A 19,666-nucleotide genomic window follows, 5' to 3' on the forward strand; every position below is an offset into this window, starting at 1 on the left:
ACTTTCCTTTACACCAAAAATAGAAAAAGCTAGACACTTCATCTTTGTCTTCTGGATGTTACTGGACTTGTCTTCAAAATATCTCTGATTTCTCTTTTCCCAGATTGTCCACCAAATGCAGGTTGGAACAATGCTCCATCTCTCTTTATAGCTAGAAAGATCACCCTCTTTATTCCAGCATGCTAGAACATCAAAAATTCTTCTCAGCATTGCCCATACAATTCCCCTTAAGCTAATAAAAATTCTCCATATTTGTACAGTGAATTTGCAATGCAAAAAGAGATGATTAAGTGTCTCTGCCTCCTCTCCACACAAGTAACATCTAGAACACAAGTAAATCCTTTTTTACTTAGATTATCTTGAGTTAGAACCGCTTCCTTTGCTAGTAGCCATGAAAAGCAAGCAACCTTATAGGGGATTTTCACTTTCCATATCATCTTCCATGGCCAACAACCAACCTGGTTGTTTGACAGGTTGAATTCCTTATATGCACACTTAACAGAAAATTTCCCCTTCCTGTTCCCTTGCCATATGATGAGATCTTGATTAGAGTTGGTTCCAGTGAATAGCTCCAGGGTCCTGTAAAACTCAATTGCTCTATCAATTTCCTAATTATTTAGAAGTCTTCTGAATGTAAGGTTTCAACCTTGATTAGTCCATGCCTCATCTAAAGTTGCTTGTTGTTGTTGATTCAAGGTGTATATGTCAGGAAAGAGTAGCTTCAAAGGGCCTTGGCCTAGCCAGTTGTCTTCCTACAAGGAAATCTTCCTACCATTCCCAAGTTTGAACTTTGTCTTGTCAATCACTTTTATCCACAAGTTCCTAATTGACTTCCATACACTGACACCATATGGACTTCTCACTGGTTTGGTTGTCTATTTTCCTTCCATTCCATATTTCTCCCTAACTACCTCTCTCCACAATGTTTGCTCCTTTGCCGCAAATCTCCATAGCCACTTCATCATCAGACTCTGGTTCTTAATTCTTAGATCTTTGATTCCTAATCTCCCTATCTTCTTGCTAGTAGTAAGAGAGTTCCACTTGACCAGGTGGAATTTCTTCGTGTCACTGTTGCCTTCTCATAGGAAATTTCTTCTTAATGCATCTATTCTCTTCACTACATTAATTGGCATTGGAAATAGAGATATCATATAGGTTGGCATGGCATCAAGAACAGAGTTAATCAAGATTAGCCTTCCCCCTATAGATAGATATTGATTCTTCCAATTTGCTAGCTTCTTTTCACACATCTCCAGCACACCATTCCAAATTCCTTTTGACTTACTCTTGGCTCCTAGTGACATCCCCAAATAAACAGTAGGTAACTCACCTACCTTCCCACCAAGAATATCAGCAAGTCTTTGAATCTCTAATATCTCATTAACTGGAAAAATGAAGTTTTTATGCCAGTTAATGTGTAGTCCAGAGATGGCTTCAAAGAGAATGAAGATCACCCTTAGCGTTTTCGGTTGTTCTCTATCAGCTTCGCAAAATACCAGAGTGTCATTAGCATACTGCAAGTGGGATATCATCATGTTGCTATCAGCCCTAGAGTTCACTTTGAATACCTTGATCTAATTGTTTGTTTGAGCTCTTTTCAGCATATCATTCAATCCTTCCAGAGCAATGATGCATAGGAAATGAGAGAGAGGATCACCTTGTCTCAAACCCCTCTGAGAAGGTAAGAAACCAATTGGTGCTCCATTGATGAGTACTGAAAATCTCACAGTAGATATGCATAATTTTATCCAGTTTATCCATCTTCCTCCAAAGCCCATTTTCCTTAAAGTTTCCAGAAGAAAGTTCCAATTCAGATGATCATAGGCTTCCTCTACGTCCAGCTTGCAAAGTAACCCAAGTTCCTTGCTTGTTTTCCTAGAATCAATGCATTCATTGGCGATTAGGACTGCATCCATGATCTGTCTTCCTCTAATGAATGTTATATGTTGAGTATCTATCAATTTGTTGACCACTTTCTTGAGCCTCTCAATCAGTAATTTGGAGATGATCTTGTATATACTGCCTATCAAACTGATAGGCCTATAATATCTTAGTTCTTTTGCCCCCACTTTCTTAGGAATCAAAGCCACAAAAGTAGCATTGAGGCTCCTTTTAAACATTCGTTGTTCATGAAAATTCTGATTAATAGCTACCACTTCCTTTTTAACCACATCCCAGCAATTGATGAAAAAGGCCATTGCGAATCCATCTGGGCCAAGTGCTTTGTCTCCAGCACATGCCTTCACACTATCCCATATCTCACGTTCTTCAAATGGACTCTATAACATTAAATTATCTTCTGGTGTAATCATCTGATTATTTCTAATCGTACCTAGTGGCCTCCATTCTTCTTCTTCTTTGTAAAGCTTTTGGTAGAAACTGATCACCTCCCACTTGATATCTTCAGGATTCTGAATAGTTCCCCTTCCACAATCAACTGGTCAATGTTGTTATATCTCATATGAGCATTAGCTGTTCTGTGGAAGAATTTTGTGTTCTTGTCTCCCTCTTTTAACCAAAGGGCCCTAGATCCATGCCTCCATGCTACTTCTTCATGACTTGCAATCTCCTCAAACTCCATGGTCAATGAAGTTTTTGTGAATATTTCCTCCTCTGTCAAGCTTATTTGGTCATGTATCTCTTCCAGCTCTGCAAGTTGACTGAGTATATTTGCTTTCTGCAATGCTAAGTTGCCTTGTAGAGTTTTGCTCCATTCTTTGAGCTTTGCCTTCACTGCTTTAAGTTTAAACACTAGAATGAAATCGGCCTTCCTTCGCATGTGAAAGAGTTCCACCATTCTTGCACTCTTCCTTTGAATCCTTCTGTCTGCAGCCACCAATTCTCAAACTTAAAATATGATTTGACTGGATCCCAACTGCCACATTGAAGCATCAGTGAGGAATGGTTTGAAGTCACTCTATGAAGTATAGATTGTTTTATGTTTCTAAAGTCTTCATTCCATTCAGTAGAGATCAAGAATCTATCCAATCTGGCTGCTATTACATGTCTGTCACCTTTTCTCCACGTGTACTCACTCCCTAATAATTGGATGTCTATCAGCTCCGTGTCTTCAATGAAATGTTAAAACTCAGTCATAGCTCTTGTGAATTTGGAACAGTTCTTCTTCTCTGATGGGAACCTTACAGTGTTGAAGTCCCCACATACCATCCGTGGTCCATCAAAAAGACCTCTTGTACTTTCCAGCTCCCAACACACTTCCTCCCTCTTTCTTCTGTCATTAGGAGCATACACTGCTGAAAGGTGCCATGAGTAGTCCTGAGTCTTGCCTGAAACTTTGTAGGTGATAATATGTGTTCCCACACAACATACTTCCCCCTTCCATATTCTCCCATTCCACATTACTACAATACCCCCTCTAGTCCCACTAGCCTCTAATTATGCAAATTTCACCCATCTATTATCCCATAACTCTTTTACTTTTTCCCTAATATCCCCTTCTAATTTTGATTCTTGGAAGCAAATAATCTTTGTCTTCCACCTAAGAATCAGGCTTTTAATCACTCTCCTCTTTCTAATTCTATTAAGTCCCTTAACATTCCAAGATATGATGTTCACTAACATTGGTAATGTAGCCCCCCTGCTTCTAGTTCTATTGCTCTTGAAACTGCTCCCAATCTCTAAACTTTTCATTTCTTTGATTCCTTTCTTCTTTGGAGTCTGAACCATATGTGTAACTTCTTTCCTTTTATTTGTTTGCCTTCTATTATCAATTTTCATGAAATGTTCCAATGCTTCTTTCTCGCACCCATTAAAATCCATCCCAAATTCTTTACTTAATCTTATAATGTTCTGGTGCACCCAGATGGATGCCTCAAATTTCAGGTCCTCTTCTGCCTCTAAGCTTTGATGATTCAGTGGTACAGCTTCCTCGATTGCGCAGTTCACAAACATCTATGATTTCTTTGATTGCATGTGCATGTTGTTGTAGTCTTCTGTGTCTACTCCCTTCTCTTCATGTTCCGCAATAATCGACATGGCATTATCCCCCACAGTATCTTCTTGTAGACTTTCTTTATCTCCATTGTCCTCTCTCTTTTCTTCCTCTACTTCTGGTTTGTTGAAATTTCTGGGTTCAACTGTATACATTATTATTTGGTTTCCCACATATTTTTTGAGATGTATCGCTTTTATTTCTTCATTAAGGGGATATGGTCTAGGCTTTACATTCGGCCATTTTGAAGCCTTTTCCTCAGATATTAATTGGGCCAACAAATCTGGGCCCAATTCCTTTATATTATGCTTCTGGGTAGCTTTGTTATTAACCACTAAAGAGTCACGTGACAAGTCGCATAGCTTTTAAGAGATTAGTTGCACCTGATTTGGACACCCCACGTGCCCCATCACACTTTTATAACCTTGAGCCCCTCCCCCTGCCATCAGCATGCCCTCTTTTAACCGCTGGTTCAAACAGTCTTCTTCTATGTTCTCCTCAATGTACGATCTCACCAGAGCTTCGCACCAGATTTGGATTTCGAAGACTACCCCTTCAAATTTTATCTTCAATGCTTTTGGGACTACAGAGCCATCTCCTCTAACTTTTATTCTTGCCCATTTCAAGTGGTTTTTCAGTTTCATCTCCTCCTCCATTTGGATCCAGCCACCACAAAACTCCCCTACTTCTTTGAACACTTTTCGGGACCATAAATGTAATGGAAGCCCTACTATCCTAATCCATACATGGTTCATCTTCGTATTTCTTGTGGTTGACCCCACCATCGGATTCCACCATTGTAGCTTAACTTTGGGTTTCTTCCAATACCAGTCACTTTCCAATACATAGTCAGTCATTAGTTTTGATAGGTTATAAGTACTTTGGTTATAAGTACTTTACTTTATGTTTTGATGATCTAACAAAATTACTATCAAGAACCAGATAAGGAACCTGTTACATATTTACAAGACCTCAAGTTCACAAGATTCCAGGTTGGGACTCAGCGTGGAAATATGATTCAACTCCTCAAAGTGGAAGGAACAGTTGAGGAACCAGGTCCCTACCAGTTCCCAAAGAGACTGTACGAAGTCAACTTTCCAGCTAGAAAGTTGCTGCCTGCACATGCCACTGTGCTGAACAGTGTTGCAGTCAACTTTCCAGAAGAGTAAGTTATGTCACACATGTATATATGCATTCAAGGGAGGTAAAACAATGACACTTGAACACTTAGAGATTCTACACAAGCTCACTCATGTGACCATTCAGCAAGCAAGTTTCAAGTGCCTCAAAAACAAAGAAAAAAGCAACTACGGACCAGTTCCCACATTGAGTTATTGTGTGTCCTTTGTTGAGTTGTAACTTTGTAATAGTTCTTCAAATTGTAATTCCTATCCAGCTTATTTAGAATCACTTTATAGGAACATCTTTGTAAACCTTAAACTTGCGTGTTTAAGTCTTGACTAGAGTTAGTAAAGTTTTAACGTCTTTGTAATAGAGTTATTACAAAGTGGCTTGTAATAGGTGTATTACAAGTTAGTGAGGGATTAAACGTTTAATTCCTAGGTTGCATAGGTTGTAATCTGAAAGTTGCTCAGTAGAGAAGTTGAAATCCTACAAAAGTAGGTCGTAGTTTTTGATGCCGTTGAGCTAGGAATTTTCCACGTAAAATTCCTCTTGTCATTTAACTTCTATTTTATGTGTTTGTACTGTCGAACTTGAAAGAGAACTTGGCTCTCTATAGAAGTTTGAGGACCTATATATTCTATCAGTTGGTATCAAACCAGGTTCTTTCTATCAGGTTAACACCTAGAAAGGATGCTCATAGCTGCTCCTCCAAACTTCGAAGAAGGCCAGTCAACGTACAGACCTCCTAGGTTCAACGGTCAATACTATGGGTGGTGGAAAACTAGGATGCATAACTTCATTATGGCTGAAGACTCTGAGTTATGGGATGCAATATGTGATGGACCCTTTGTCCCTGCAAAGAACCTTGACGATCCAGTTGTAGCCATTCCCTAGATAAGGAATGAATTCAATGACGCTAATAGAAAGGCCATAGAAAAGAATTTTCGAGCAAAGAAAATTCTTGTGTGTGGTATTAGCCTTGATGAATATAACAGTATATCAGCTTGTCAATCAGCAAAAGAGATCTGGGAGGCTCTTCAGACAGCTCACAAGGGAACAACTCAGGTGAAGCAATCCAACATTTGATATGCTCACAACAGAATATGAGCTTTTCAGAATGAAAGATGATGAATCCATCCAAGATATGCATACTCAATTCACCTCCATCATTAACGAGCTTCACTCTCTTGGTGAAAGTATTCCAAGAAACAAGTTTGTCAGAAAAATCCTGAGAGTACTGCCCAGTTCATAGGAAAGCAAAGTTAACGCCATTACAGAGGCTAAGAACTTGCAGACACTGACCATGGATGAACTTGTTGAAAACTTGAAAACTTATGAAATGAAGAAGAAGAAGAAGAAGGACAATGAAAGAAGAGAGCCCAAGAGGGAGAAGAACCTGGTCCTCAAGACAGACAACAATGACTCAAGTGGTGAAGATGGGGACATGGCCAACTTGACAAAAAGGTTCCAGAAGATGGTTCGTAGTAATAGAAGCATTCCAAAAAAGGGAAGCTCTAGCAAGCCCAGAAACTATGACCTTTGTCATAAATATGGAAAGCCAGGACACTTCATCAAGGATTGTCCCTCCTAAAGCAAGATCAAAATAATAACATCTTCGACAAAGCAGCCAAGAGGAACCAGTTTCCTAAAAATGCTTCAAAAGGAAGAATGATGCTGACAACGTTGTAAAGTAAGCTCTTGCTGCATGGGAGACTCCTCCAGCGAATCTAAAGAAGAAGATGACCATGGTGGTAGTTCAATGATGGCAGTGGAAAATGAAACAACTGAGTATGATTCAATCTTTGCTCTAATGGCTCAATCTGATGACGACTGCGTTGAGGTAAACTTTCTGGATGTTCAAAGAAATCTAAAATCTTACTCTCCTAAAAAGCTCATGTCATTAGAAAATATGATAATTGATGCTTACCATAGTCTTATCAATGATAAAGATGCTTTAACTATGGAACTAGGGGAAGCTGAACAAACCAGAGATGACTTAGTAGTCGTTGTAGTTAATTTGAAAGAAACAATAGAGAACCTAAAAAGAGAAAAGAATGCCTTAGAAGAGAAAATTGCTAGTATAGAACATGAACGAGATGATTTGATGGTGGTTGTGGTGGACTTAAAAGAAACCATTGAGTGTGCAAGTAAAGAAAAGGAAACCTTGACTGAGAGAGTTGCTATCATTGGGCAAAAAATAGATGACCTAGTAGTGGTGGTAGTAGACTTGAAAGAAATAATTGATAAATTTAAAACCATAATGAGGCCTGGAAACTTTGAAAAGGGAAAGGAAGTTGCAAGTGAATCACACATTAAGCTTGAAAATGAGTTAAACTTGGTAAAGACTAGTCTGTGTGCTGAACTTGAGAAAACCAAACAACTTCAAGAAGAACTAGGGAAAGTAAAGAGTGATCTTGAGAATCTCTTAAGTGGACCTGGTCTTCAGATGCTATCACTGCCATGTACACCAACTCTGGAGAAACAGGAAGGGGATTGGGTTTCAAAGGGAAAAGATTCCCTACAACTCTCATAGCAAGTATATTACTGTACCCGACAATTGGTTATGTACCCACTGTGGTAACAATGGGTACCTCAAGGAAAATTGCATGGCCAGGGTTCAGTCTCATCAGAGAAATAAATTCTTTGCTGAGAGAGCAACTACTGCAAGAGGACCTGGTCCATCAAATAGGAAACCATCAAATAGGAAACATATTTTACCTGGTTGGACTAGAGAGCACTCATTTATCCTTTTTCTCTTAACAAGGGACCCAAACTTGTTTGGGTTCCTAAATCTAACCCTTGATTTCCGTGTGCAGGGAGCAGTGAAGTGAAGCACCAAATAATGACATATGAACACCGGCTACTCAAAGGATAGGACTAGAAATACAATCAATTTTCTTCACTAAAAAACCCTGCAAGGAGAGAGTGTACCCTTTTGAAAAATGGTTTAAAAGGGGGTACGCTCTAGGAGTTGGAAAATTTGTGTCAAAGGAAATAAGGTAAAATGCTTGTCCAGGATATGCACAATCTCAAATCCTGTGACTAGTGAGGTTATCTTGTGATTGACCTTCTGTAGAGTGGAGACATAAGTTGGCTGAAAGCTGTTGAAAACAATACTGAATCATGGGACAGAAGTCTAGAGTCTTGCACATTGTCTATCTCTAAACAAACTTGATCTGAAGAACCTGGTTTGTGGTCTGATCTAGTTGAGTAGCAAGTAACTTGAAGTGTGCAATGCCTGTGCAAAAGAAAAGCATGTCAAATCTTTACTGTAGCCCAAAAGGGGCAGATGACACTTCAGAACCAAGGATGATATCTTTCAAGAAACTATGGCTTTTGTCAAGAAGATCCAGGTACCAATATGAACAAACGTGGCTTGCATCAGACTAAATCAGGGAACATGTTTAGATAATGCCATAAGTGGATGAATGCTATGTTGAAAGAAGAACTACTCAACCACTTAGCTCAAAGAACACCACCTCAGATGGAGTTGTTGAAAAGAAGAAAAGGACTTTTGAAAATTTGTGCACGGTCAATATTAATTGATAAAGGGTTTGCAAACATCTTGACCAAAGTTGCTGATTCAATTGAAGATATCTGGGTATAACTGTTGTGTTCTCAACAATGGGAAGGGTCAGTCTTGAAAATCTGATGGTTGAAGAGGTGTATGAATCCTCTTGACATACTCATCTCAAAAGGGAACAGAAATACTGATCAAGGTAGAGAATGCGCATTGATTCTAGCAAGGATCCAGGTCTCGCGTCTACAACAACAGAAGCTGAAAAAACAAGCTGTTGGAAAGAGGGCTTCTGTATAGAGACATAACTGAATCACTCTTGTATTTCACTGCAAGTAGACCAGACATCATGGTCAGAGTTGGGTTCTGTGCAAGGTCTCAGTCAAATCCAAAGGATTCTCATCTGAAGGATGGCGTAAGTATCTTGAGGTATCCTAGAAGAACACAGAACTTGGTTCTCTACCGTCCTCCAAGTAATGGATAGGAAAAGCTCACCTGAATTGGGACAGTCTCTGAGTTCCTGTCTTGTCTCATGAGGCTCAAGGAAGAAGAATTCAATGGCACTCTCAACAGCTGAAGCAGAATATGTATAATCAGCATCCTGCTGTGGTCAAGTGTTGTGGACCAAGCAACAAATTGGAAGAACTTCAGTCCAACTCAAGAGGGACAAATACAGTGACTGCTAAAGATCAAGTTGCAGACATCTTCACCAAAAAGCCCTGGGAAGAAAGCATTCCCAGAAAGATTGCCTTGCACTGGGGGATGATGAAACCCAACTGGGAACGTGGTTCCTCATTATTAGTTATGAAAGTTATAGTTAGATAAAATCTAGCTAAAGTGTTTTATGGCTAATTCTAACTCACCTCTATATCGTTACAGGTAGACACGCATGATGACTACAGAAGCAGATGCTGCAGTGCATGATGAATAAGGGGATAAAACTCACTTGCCAGACCTATCAGGGAACCTAATTCTCTAACGCAGGTTAGTAGCTTCTTTGTTCTTTCATACACAATTTAAAATGAACAAAAGACAATGTCACATCATCATCAACGTGACAGTCTCTTTAAAGTTGTGTCTCTTCAGCCAATATGTCATAGCCCAAAAGTCACTCCTTTTTCTAAACGATACATTTCCCAAGTAAAAGGGTGTCGCCATTTCATAACGGGTCCCTTATCATAATTAAATCAACATCACAACCCGTTCTCTTCCAAACTCAAAATTCCCTGTTTGTCTTCTCTCTTCTCAAATCACAATCTTTCGAGAATAATTTCTTTATGTATGAAAATCAAGCAACCCTTAGTATGCCTGACAACACTGTGATTGAGTCCTCACCAGTCAGTAGTTCATAGGTGAACCTCTCTCCCAACACTGTCACTAGTCCAAACCCTAAAGAAGAGTCTCCTCCACACTCCACTCCCTCTCCTACTCACTCCGAGTCCACTCTTCATCTGAGTGAGTCTGAGAATGTCTGTCCTTCTCCAGTCTCACTAGTCAAACCGAGTCAACAAGATAAACAAGGGAACCTCATTAAGGAACCTTCAACTCTATCCATGGCTGAGCACTTGAGTGAAGATCTGGTGACTAGTCATGAAGATATTGAGATCACCAGGACAAGTTGTGACTCTAAAGGTATCACTCCTTCGTCTGTTGAAATCGCAATGGAACCACAAGAAAATGAGGGAATAGAGAATGCATTTTCCATTGCGTCAGAAGGGGTCATTATAGAGGAATGTGCAGGAGGGTCTGAGCCTCAGGGGGAAGAGATAGAAGAAGAGGGAGCAATTGTATCATTTGAACAGCCGACACAAGATGATGCTACTGGGGCGTTAAATCTGATTTTAATGATGAAAATAATATAGCTGTGCATCATGGATAACTATTCAAAGATTAAAGGAATCAATTAGAGAAGCTCAAGGAATCAAGGAGTTACTACGAGATTTGATAGTTTATGTGAGTCCACCAAACTGTAGAGTACCTGGTCCTATATGAGATAATGCTAACAAAGCTTATGGAAACTGAAAGTAAAGAAGACAAGAGATTTTTACGTGGAAAAATCCCACACAAGGGGATCAAAAAACCACGACCTACTCTTGTAGGATTTTAACTTCACTAACTTGCAATCTCCCTATTACAAGCCACTTTGCAATAACCCCATTACAAAGGCTTCCACTAACTTGTGATGATCTCACCACAAGCCACTTTATAACTCTACTAGTTACAAAGGCTTTAAACTTATGACTATTCCTAGTCACAACATAAACTCGGAAGTTTACAGATTTTTGGTTTTTTCCTAAGACAAAGCTTCTAAGAAAGCAAACTAGGAAAATCTTCATGCATTCAGTGATTTTTGTTTTTTTCCTAAGACAAAGCTTCTAAGAAAGCAAACTAGGAAATACAATGAAGAACAAATAACAAGATTACAACTCAACTACGGATGTACATATACTCAATAACAAACTGATCCTTAGTGGAATAGTCTTCTTGTTCTTGACACACCAGTGACTTCAATGCCGGATAAAAAATGTTATGCTTGAGAGAATATCACTGAATGCACGAAGATGTTGTGCCTTGCACCAGGTTGTTATATCACAAAAGACATCACAATGGATAATGGTGTCAATTCTTGATACACGCTTCTTCCTAATGAGAAGTGATTGTTGTACTGTCTGCACAACCACTTCTATGCAGTTGCATTCCAGCTGGATAGTCAACTTGTACTTTTGTCAGAGAACACTAACGGACCAGGTCCTATTGTGTTCCACTTCTGTAACAGTTGCGAGATGGTCACTTTCTACTGCTATGTTCCAGCTGTACAGTTGACTTGTACTTCTGTCAGAGAACTCTAAGGGACTAGGTCCCTATTGTGTTCCCCTTTATAATGAATGCAGATAGCCACTAACTTGTACTTGTGTTAGAGAACCCTAAGGAACAAGGTCACCAGGTCCCTATTGTGTTTCTTCCTGTGGTCGTTCATTTGTTTGCTGATTTTTAGACTTGGACCAGGTCAGTTGAAATGTATACCATGTAGGCCAGGTTCTCTATCTGGTTCTTTATAACAAGTTTGTTAGATCATCAAAACATAAGAAATATCAGGCAAAGACATTGAAAACCCATCAAGATTGAAGAAATCAATCAGGAAGCTTAAGGAAAGAAATCAATTAACAAAGATCACAAAATCAATGGACAACTACGATGGAAAGAATCAATCAAGCCTAAACTTAAGGCATCAATCAAGTCCGGCACATTCAATCCGGAAGATTTTAGCAGACAAGAAGCATCGAAGATCTTGTAAGATGATTAATCAAGTTGCTATTTTTGGAAGGACCAACAATCAAGGAGTAAACCCGCGTCATCAAGATCTGTAGAAGGAAAGCTATCAATAAGGAAGAGCAACGGCAAATAACCATATTCTTGGAAAGAATCAATATCTTTCCAAGGATAAAATCTCTTGGGTTGTCAAAATCTCTTCAGCAAACGGCCTTCACCAAAGTATTTATACTCAGCATCAAGCCTTAGACACGTATACTTTGATCGAACCAAACACCCTCTCTTTGTTCTACTACAAACAAACATTGTAACTCTCTAAGACCTGCTGTGTAACAAGTTAGAGAAGAAAGAGAGAACAACACTAGTGAGGCATTGTATCAAAAGAGACGAGTGATATAGGAACTGAGCTATCACGTCATTTTCATTGTACTCGAAGAAATGCATTCACTAAAGAGAACTCCCTTGCAACCCAAGGAGACTGGACCAGGATTCACTTTGAATCCGAACCAGTATAAAAATTCTGGTGTCTTTAATTCCTGCATTTACTTTCAGCATCTTATATTTTGTTATTACAACTATTAGTTTATTACATCTAGTCAACTATTTGAAAAATAGTCAACTAACAAAGATTAAGTTTAAAAATTTACAATTCACCCCCCTCTTGTACTTTCAATTGGTAATAGAGCAAGACTCGCATTTTTCTTTTGCTTAACAGCTTGTGAGAAAAGATTATGGCAAATCAAGTTATCATAGGAGCTCTCTTCCAGGAAGGAACTTCAAAAGTTAGACCACCATACTTCAATGGATAATATTTCTCTCACTGGAAAGTTCGTATGGATATCTATGCCAAGGCATATGATGTTAAAGTTTGAAGAGTCATCAAAAAGGGAAACTATCCCCTGCTAGCTGCTACTCCACCACTTGCTAATCCTGAAGATATAGACTCATATACAAAAGAGTAAATGGAAGTGGTACAAGTTAACAATAAAGTGAGAAACCTGCTTTATAACGCCATAAGTGGTGAGGAGTATGAGAAAATCTCTAGCTATGACACAGCCAAAGAAATGTGGGACAAGCTTGAGGTTACACACAAAGGAACCAGGAAAGTAAAGAAAACACATATCAACATGTTGGTTCATGATTACGAATTCTTTTCAACGAAAGAAGGAGAGTGTATTGAAGAGATGTTTGCCAGATTCAACAAAATAATTAGCGATCTAAAAGCATTTGGCAAACCATATACGAGTGGTGATCAAGTCAGAAAAATTCTCAGAAGCCTACCAACCACTTGGCAGACCAAAGTAGTCACATTTGAATCTCAGGATCTCAATAAGTTATCCTATGATGAACAACGAGGAGAACTCATATCCTTTGAAAAGACACATCTCAAGAAGACTAGTCAAGAAGAAAAAAGGAAAACAGTCGCTTTCAAGGCCTCAACTGAAATAGCTGAAAATGAAATCGATGATGATCCTAAAGCTCTACAAGTAGAGATTGCTATGCTATCAAGAAACATGGATAGCTTAATGAGAAGATTTAGGAATACGAGGAAAGGAAGAATTCCACCTAGACTATCCAGGCAATACAATGATCATGACAAGAATGATGGAAAATGCTATAAGTGTGGAAGATTTGGACACATTCAAGCTGAGTGCCCAGATCTAAAAAGAAAAATTTCCAGAGGCTTTAACAAGAACAAATCTTTTGGAATTTGGAGCGATGAAGACAGTTCAGAACACGAAGAGATAGCAAATCTTTGCTTCATGACGATTTTGGAAAATGAGATAAACAAATCCTCAAGATGCTGGATGAATGAGGACACCTCAGATGACGAATGCAAAGATAACAATGAGAATTGTATCTTGGCACGAGGTGAAGCAAGTGAGGTAAGATCTTATAACTGTGAAAGATTTAATGAATTGCAGAATATTCTTGATTTAACTTTGAAAGAGTCTTAAAAAATGATGAATGAGCTTAAGAGACTCAATAAAGAAGTTAAAGACTGGAAACTCAAACATGAAGTATGTGAAATTGAAAAAGAAGTACTTCAAGAAGAATTTGAGGAATTACAAATGCAACTCAATGGCATGCACAAATCCACCAGTCACAGTTCTGTCAGGTCAAACCAGGCGACTTACAAATCAACTGGAAAAGGACCAGCTAGAACAAAGTCCACTAGTACTAACACTAATAAAAGACCTAAAGGTGGGTCAGGAGTTACGTGTCACTATTGTAACAAAATTGGACATAAATATTCTTTTTGTCGCTTTCATAAAGCAAATATTTCAGGGTGGGTTTGGAAACCAAAAAATAATTCTGAATCTAGTAATACTAACCCTCCAGGACCCAAGCAAGCTTGGGTACCTAAAAGAAAGTAATCACTATGTTTTGCAGGAACACCACAGAATAAGCCGCAAAGGAAAATGGTACTTAGACAGTACGTGTTCCAGTCATATGATAGGTGATAAAAACCTGTTCAAAGAAGTTACAAAAATTGATGGAGGAAGCGTTAAGTTTGGGGATGACTCAAAGGGAAAGAAAATTGGTATTGGAACAATTCCCTTCAATAACAACTGTGACATCACTAAAGTTTATCTCATCGATGGACTCAACTACAATCTCTTGAGCATAAGTAAACTATGCGACTTAGGATATAAGGTAAATTTTAAAAAAACAGGTTGTGCTATTGAAGACGAGATAGGTAAAACATTCCTCCCAGGAAATAGGTATGGAAATGTATATATCCTTGATGGTTTTGAAAAGATAGATGGTCATATTTGCTTAACATCTATGTCTGATGATCCATGGTTATGGCATAGGAAACTTGGTCATGCAAGCATGTATTTGATAGAAAAATTGTCCAAACATGAGTTAGTTATTGGTCTACCCAAATTGATTTTTTCTAGAACTCATATCTGTGATGCATGTCAAATAGGTAAGTACCAGAAACTCTTTCAAAAATAAAGATATTGTATCTACTTCTAAACCTTTGCAATTGCTTCATATGGACTTATTTGGGCCTACTAGAACTGCTAGTATAGGAGGAAAATATATGCTTTTGTTATTGTTGATGATTATTCACGTTTCACTTGGGTAATTTTCTTATCTCATAAAGATGAAGCATTAAGAAATTTCGAGATTTTCTGCAAAAAGCTTGAAAGAGGAAAGGATATCTGATTTCAACAATTCAGAGTGATCATGGAGGAGAATTTGAAAGTAGAGCATTTGAAGACTTCTGTAATGATCAGGGATACAATCATAATTTCTCTGCACCACGATCACCACAACAAAATGGGGTTGTTGAGAGGAAAACAGAACCCTCCAAGATATGGCAAGAACCATGTTACTAGATCATTCACTGCCAAATCACTTTTGGGCAGAAGGTGTAAGTACAACATGTCACATTCTCAACCGATGTCTCATAAGGCCTATTCTGAAGAAGACTCCTTATGAACTATGGAAAGGTAAACGTCCTAATATCAGTTACTTTCATCCCTTCGGAAGTAAGTGTTTTATTCACAATAACGGTAAGGACAACCTTGGAAAATTCGATCCAAGAAGTGATGAAGGTATTTTTCTAGGATACTCATTAAATAGTAGATCTTTTAGAGTCTATAATAAACGCACATTATGTGTGGAAGAATCTGTACATGTTATATTTGACGAAAATAACCCCTTGGTCGAGAAAGGAATTACTGCAGGTGATGAAGATCAAGCTCAAGAAACTCAGGAGACAGGCAAATCTCAAGAGTCAACTGATAAATCTACTATTCTAGAGTCAACTAATGGAATCATCAGCAGTGTACCAGATCATCCGATCGAGTCGACTACTAATGTAGTGCGTTCGAATGAATGGAGAAGCGAACTTGAATATCCTTAAAAATTCATCATAGGGGATCCAAATGAAGGAATGAAAACCAGAGGAGCTCTAAAAAAGAAAGCAAATTTAGCATTAATCTCTCAGGTTGAACCAATGAAGATAGAGGAAGCTCTAAAAGATTCAAGTTGGGTACGAGCAATGCAGGAAGAGTTAGATCAGTTTGGTAAAAATCAAGTGTGGAAACTGATACCCAAACCTGAAAATATTTTTTAATTGGAACAAAGTGGGTCTTCAGAAATAAATTGAATAAGGATGGAAAGGTCGTAAGGAATAAAGCCAGATTAGTTGCTCAGGGATATTCACAACAGGAAGGAGTCGACTATGACGAAATGTTTGCTCCAGTAGCTCGCTTGGAGTCTATACGAATCCTTCTGGCATATACATCGTTTAAGGGATTTAGGTTGTTTCAGATGGATGTCAAAAGTTCCTTTTTGAACGGATGTATTGAGGAAGAAGTATACGTGAAACAACCGCCTGGGTTTGTAGATTCAAAGTTTCCCTACCATGTATATAAGCTCACTAAGGCACTATATGGACTAAAGCAAGCTCCATGTGGATGTTATTCAATAATCTGAAGAAGGAACCTTTATATGTCAGACCAAATACACAAAGGAACTGATTCAAAATTTTGGCATGAGCAATGCAAAATCCATTGGCACACCAATGAGTCCTTCAACTAGTCTAGACAAAGATGAACAGGGAATCCATGTTGAAGAAACTAAGTATCGTAGAATGATTGGCTCATTATTGTATCTGATGCAAGTCGACCGAATATTATGTTTAGTGTGTGTAAATGTGCCAGGTTTCAGTCAGCTCCTAAGGAGTCTCATCTGACTGCAGTAAATGTCACACCTCCCTTTTCACCTACACCCCCGTAAATGGGCATATAAGGGAGTTTTTTCCAACTTAAAGTGACAATCGAAACATGATTATTTTATTTAAAAATTCAGAGTCGCCACTTAGGAGATTTATGGTGTCCGAAGTCACCGGTTCCAATCCCGAATCGAGGAAAAGATTGACTCTATTTTACAATCCGCGAACACAGAAAATTCGGGTAAGGAATTCTGTTAACCCGGGAGGAGGTGTTAGGCATTCCCGAGTTCCGTGGTTCTAGCACGGTCGCTCAACTATTATAATTGGCCTATTATCTGATTTTAACACAGGTTTTAGCCTATGGTATAATTTTAAACTTTAAACCGCTTTTAATTATTTTAGGAAGATTTCAAAGCCATCTAAAACATGTCTTTGGACCGCGCCACATGAAATGCACCCGCAATTCGAAACACATTTTATTCAACATTGTTAAGATTTGAATTTGGGTCACATGAAATGCACACCCGAGTTTAGGAAGGTACTATTATTAAAATAGCGCGCCTAAAGCAACTACGCATTTTTTTAAGATTGCGAGGGCCATGGTAATTTAACTAAATGTCACAACTCGGTTTCTAAGGATTAAAATTAATTACATAAGGGCCATGGATTATTTAATGAAAATGGCGCACTTCAAGTTTTCTATAAAAAGCTAACTAGTTTTGTGAGGGCCATTAATTATGGAAGGTCAATGTGGATAGATGTGTAAAGATTAATTTTTGGCATGTACATCAAATGGATTCTACCAACATGGATCTTGAATTCCAAAAAAAAAATCCTTATACACTTTGTATTTTCAAATCAAACTAAAAAGAAACTGATGATATCATGAAACAATTATATAGCAATATTACATGAGCCAGAATACACAAATGACTTGTACAAGAACTAATACCCAGTTCAACATTTGTTAGGTGCATGAATAGTCGACTTAAACAATTATACTGCCAATCACGCAATACACTTTCAATGCTTGAAATTACAAAAACCCATGTGCTATTGACACATACAGCTTCAATTGACTTTTCACTAGAATTCCAATTTTAACACACTACCTGCTAGTTATACGAGAACTCATGTAGATCTTTGAATACAAATGAGATCGCAGCTAATCATAAGAAGCCTATCAAACATTCGTACAGAGAAACAAGAATAGGAAAACAAACCATCCGACAATTTGAATCACTTAGCATGAGTACATGCTCGTCAATTTACAACTGTGACCAACTAGTGATTACAACTGCTAAATGATCAGTCCCCGGCAATGACTAAACTTCACAATGCCATACAAATACACTTCTGTTCTGATTAGCAGGACTCAATTTTAAAGAATTAACTGACAGCAAGATTCAATAAACTAAGATTCAATTCCAGCATCAAAACAAATCATATTATCATAAAAGTCCTTACATTTCAGAAACTCATAAGAGAGCAGGAAGCAAAATACTTATTTACTTCGACAAATAAACCTTGGAACAACCTTAACTAGTGCATATTTAACAATCCAAAAGATCCTGAGTTAGCTATATTCAACCAGGCTCAAATCCAGACCTTAAAGAAAAAACAAGCAACCAACCAGATATATTTAAAAGGCTTCAACTAAAAGAGATACCCATCCGAACTATCATGTAATCTACAATATTCAGAAAATTATTCTCTTGATCACATATTCAGGGGTGGAAGGGTAACGATCAAAACTACCTAAATGAAATAGAAACAAACAAGTAAACTAACACAGCACAAATCCTACTCAAAGCTCCATAAATCCATCTTTTATATATTCCAAGCCAAGCTTTACATTAGGTGGAAATAGAAGCGTATACCTGGAAAAGAGGGTAAACAATGAAGAAATGAGATTCAGTAAGCTCAAGCAATCAACAGTACAGCAGATAAACCTCGGATTCAAACCACCAGGTATCGAGATCGACCCTAGAAACCCGTAGAGTATCTACTTGTTCAGCAAACTTCACATCCCACTCAAAACGAAATCCATTCCACTTCAAACACTCGAATGAACTAAACTATATTGGACAGATTGAAAATTTGAAAAAAAATCGAAACAAGAGAGATCAATGAAACAGTGAACTAGGATTCATTTCAGGAATTCGAAATCTAAGAAATCGCCAAGATAACTTAATGAAACAATAGTTTCTACAGTTGCCTGGTATTTTTAGAATTTCTCCTCTTAGTATTTCAGAGTATCCGGATCTTCCTCCCTCCTATTTCAGAATATCCAACTGCTGTGTATATCTTAATGCTTATCTCTCTCTATCTCTGCCTCTCTCCCCTTTTTTTTACACAAAGTCAGTCCTTGCTTCTTATATATCAGTGAGTATCCCCCTTTTAAGGTGTATTCTGTACTTTTTTTCTTCTGTTCCCCTCCCTTTCCAGCCTGTTTACCCTTTTACACCTGTATTTTTTAGTCTTTAATTACATCCCCCATGTTCTCTGATTTCCAGCTCCTAAAAGGGCATTAAGCCAGCCACTACCAGTCCCCTTTTCGTTTTTAATTCATTCCACTACTTAGTGCTTATGATTAATTCAGTAGTGCATTTCCTAGACCCTACCACTATTGAGAAGCCCTCTAATTAATTATTGACAGGTTTCCCTGCCCAAATTACCCTCAAGGCTTCTGTTATTCATCCCCCTAAGTTCCGAAGTACCACAATTATAGTAAACAAAAGATTAAAACCTTTAACTAGATTGAAAAATCAAAATCTCTATTAAATTAATTAACGACATACATGAATATGCACCAAAGACAATCGAATGGACAGTTCACAATTATAAACCTAATTCAAACCTAAGAAGAAAAGAAGACGGGGCAGAAGTGGAATAATAACAAGAAAAGAAAAGAAGTAGTACTGGATACTCACCAACTCAACAGGTTCATTTGGAACTCGAATTTTTTCCGACTTCATCGCCTAATGATGTTAGTCATTTGTTCTTTGTTAGAACAAATGATTAACACCATTTTGCGACAAAATCGGCCCTCAAATCATCAACAATTCTTGTGTTTAACTCTGACTTTTAGAATCGGAACTCAAGATTT

At 38.1% G+C, this 19,666-nt stretch overlaps 1 protein-coding gene across 1 annotated transcript; it reads left to right on the forward strand.

Annotated features, from left to right (window-relative positions):
- Positions 1 to 12,826: 12,826 nt before the first annotated feature.
- On the forward strand, positions 12,827 to 13,822 carry LOC138885757 (uncharacterized). The gene has a single exon (XM_070166737.1). It carries the CDS (start codon positions 12,827 to 12,829, stop codon positions 13,820 to 13,822), a length of 996 nt encoding a protein of 331 aa, XP_070022838.1.
- Positions 13,823 to 19,666: the final 5,844 nt, after the last annotated feature.

This window comes from Nicotiana sylvestris, chromosome 2 (genome assembly GCF_000393655.2).
Source record: "Nicotiana sylvestris chromosome 2, ASM39365v2, whole genome shotgun sequence".
NCBI lineage: Eukaryota > Viridiplantae > Streptophyta > Magnoliopsida > Solanales > Solanaceae > Nicotiana > Nicotiana sylvestris.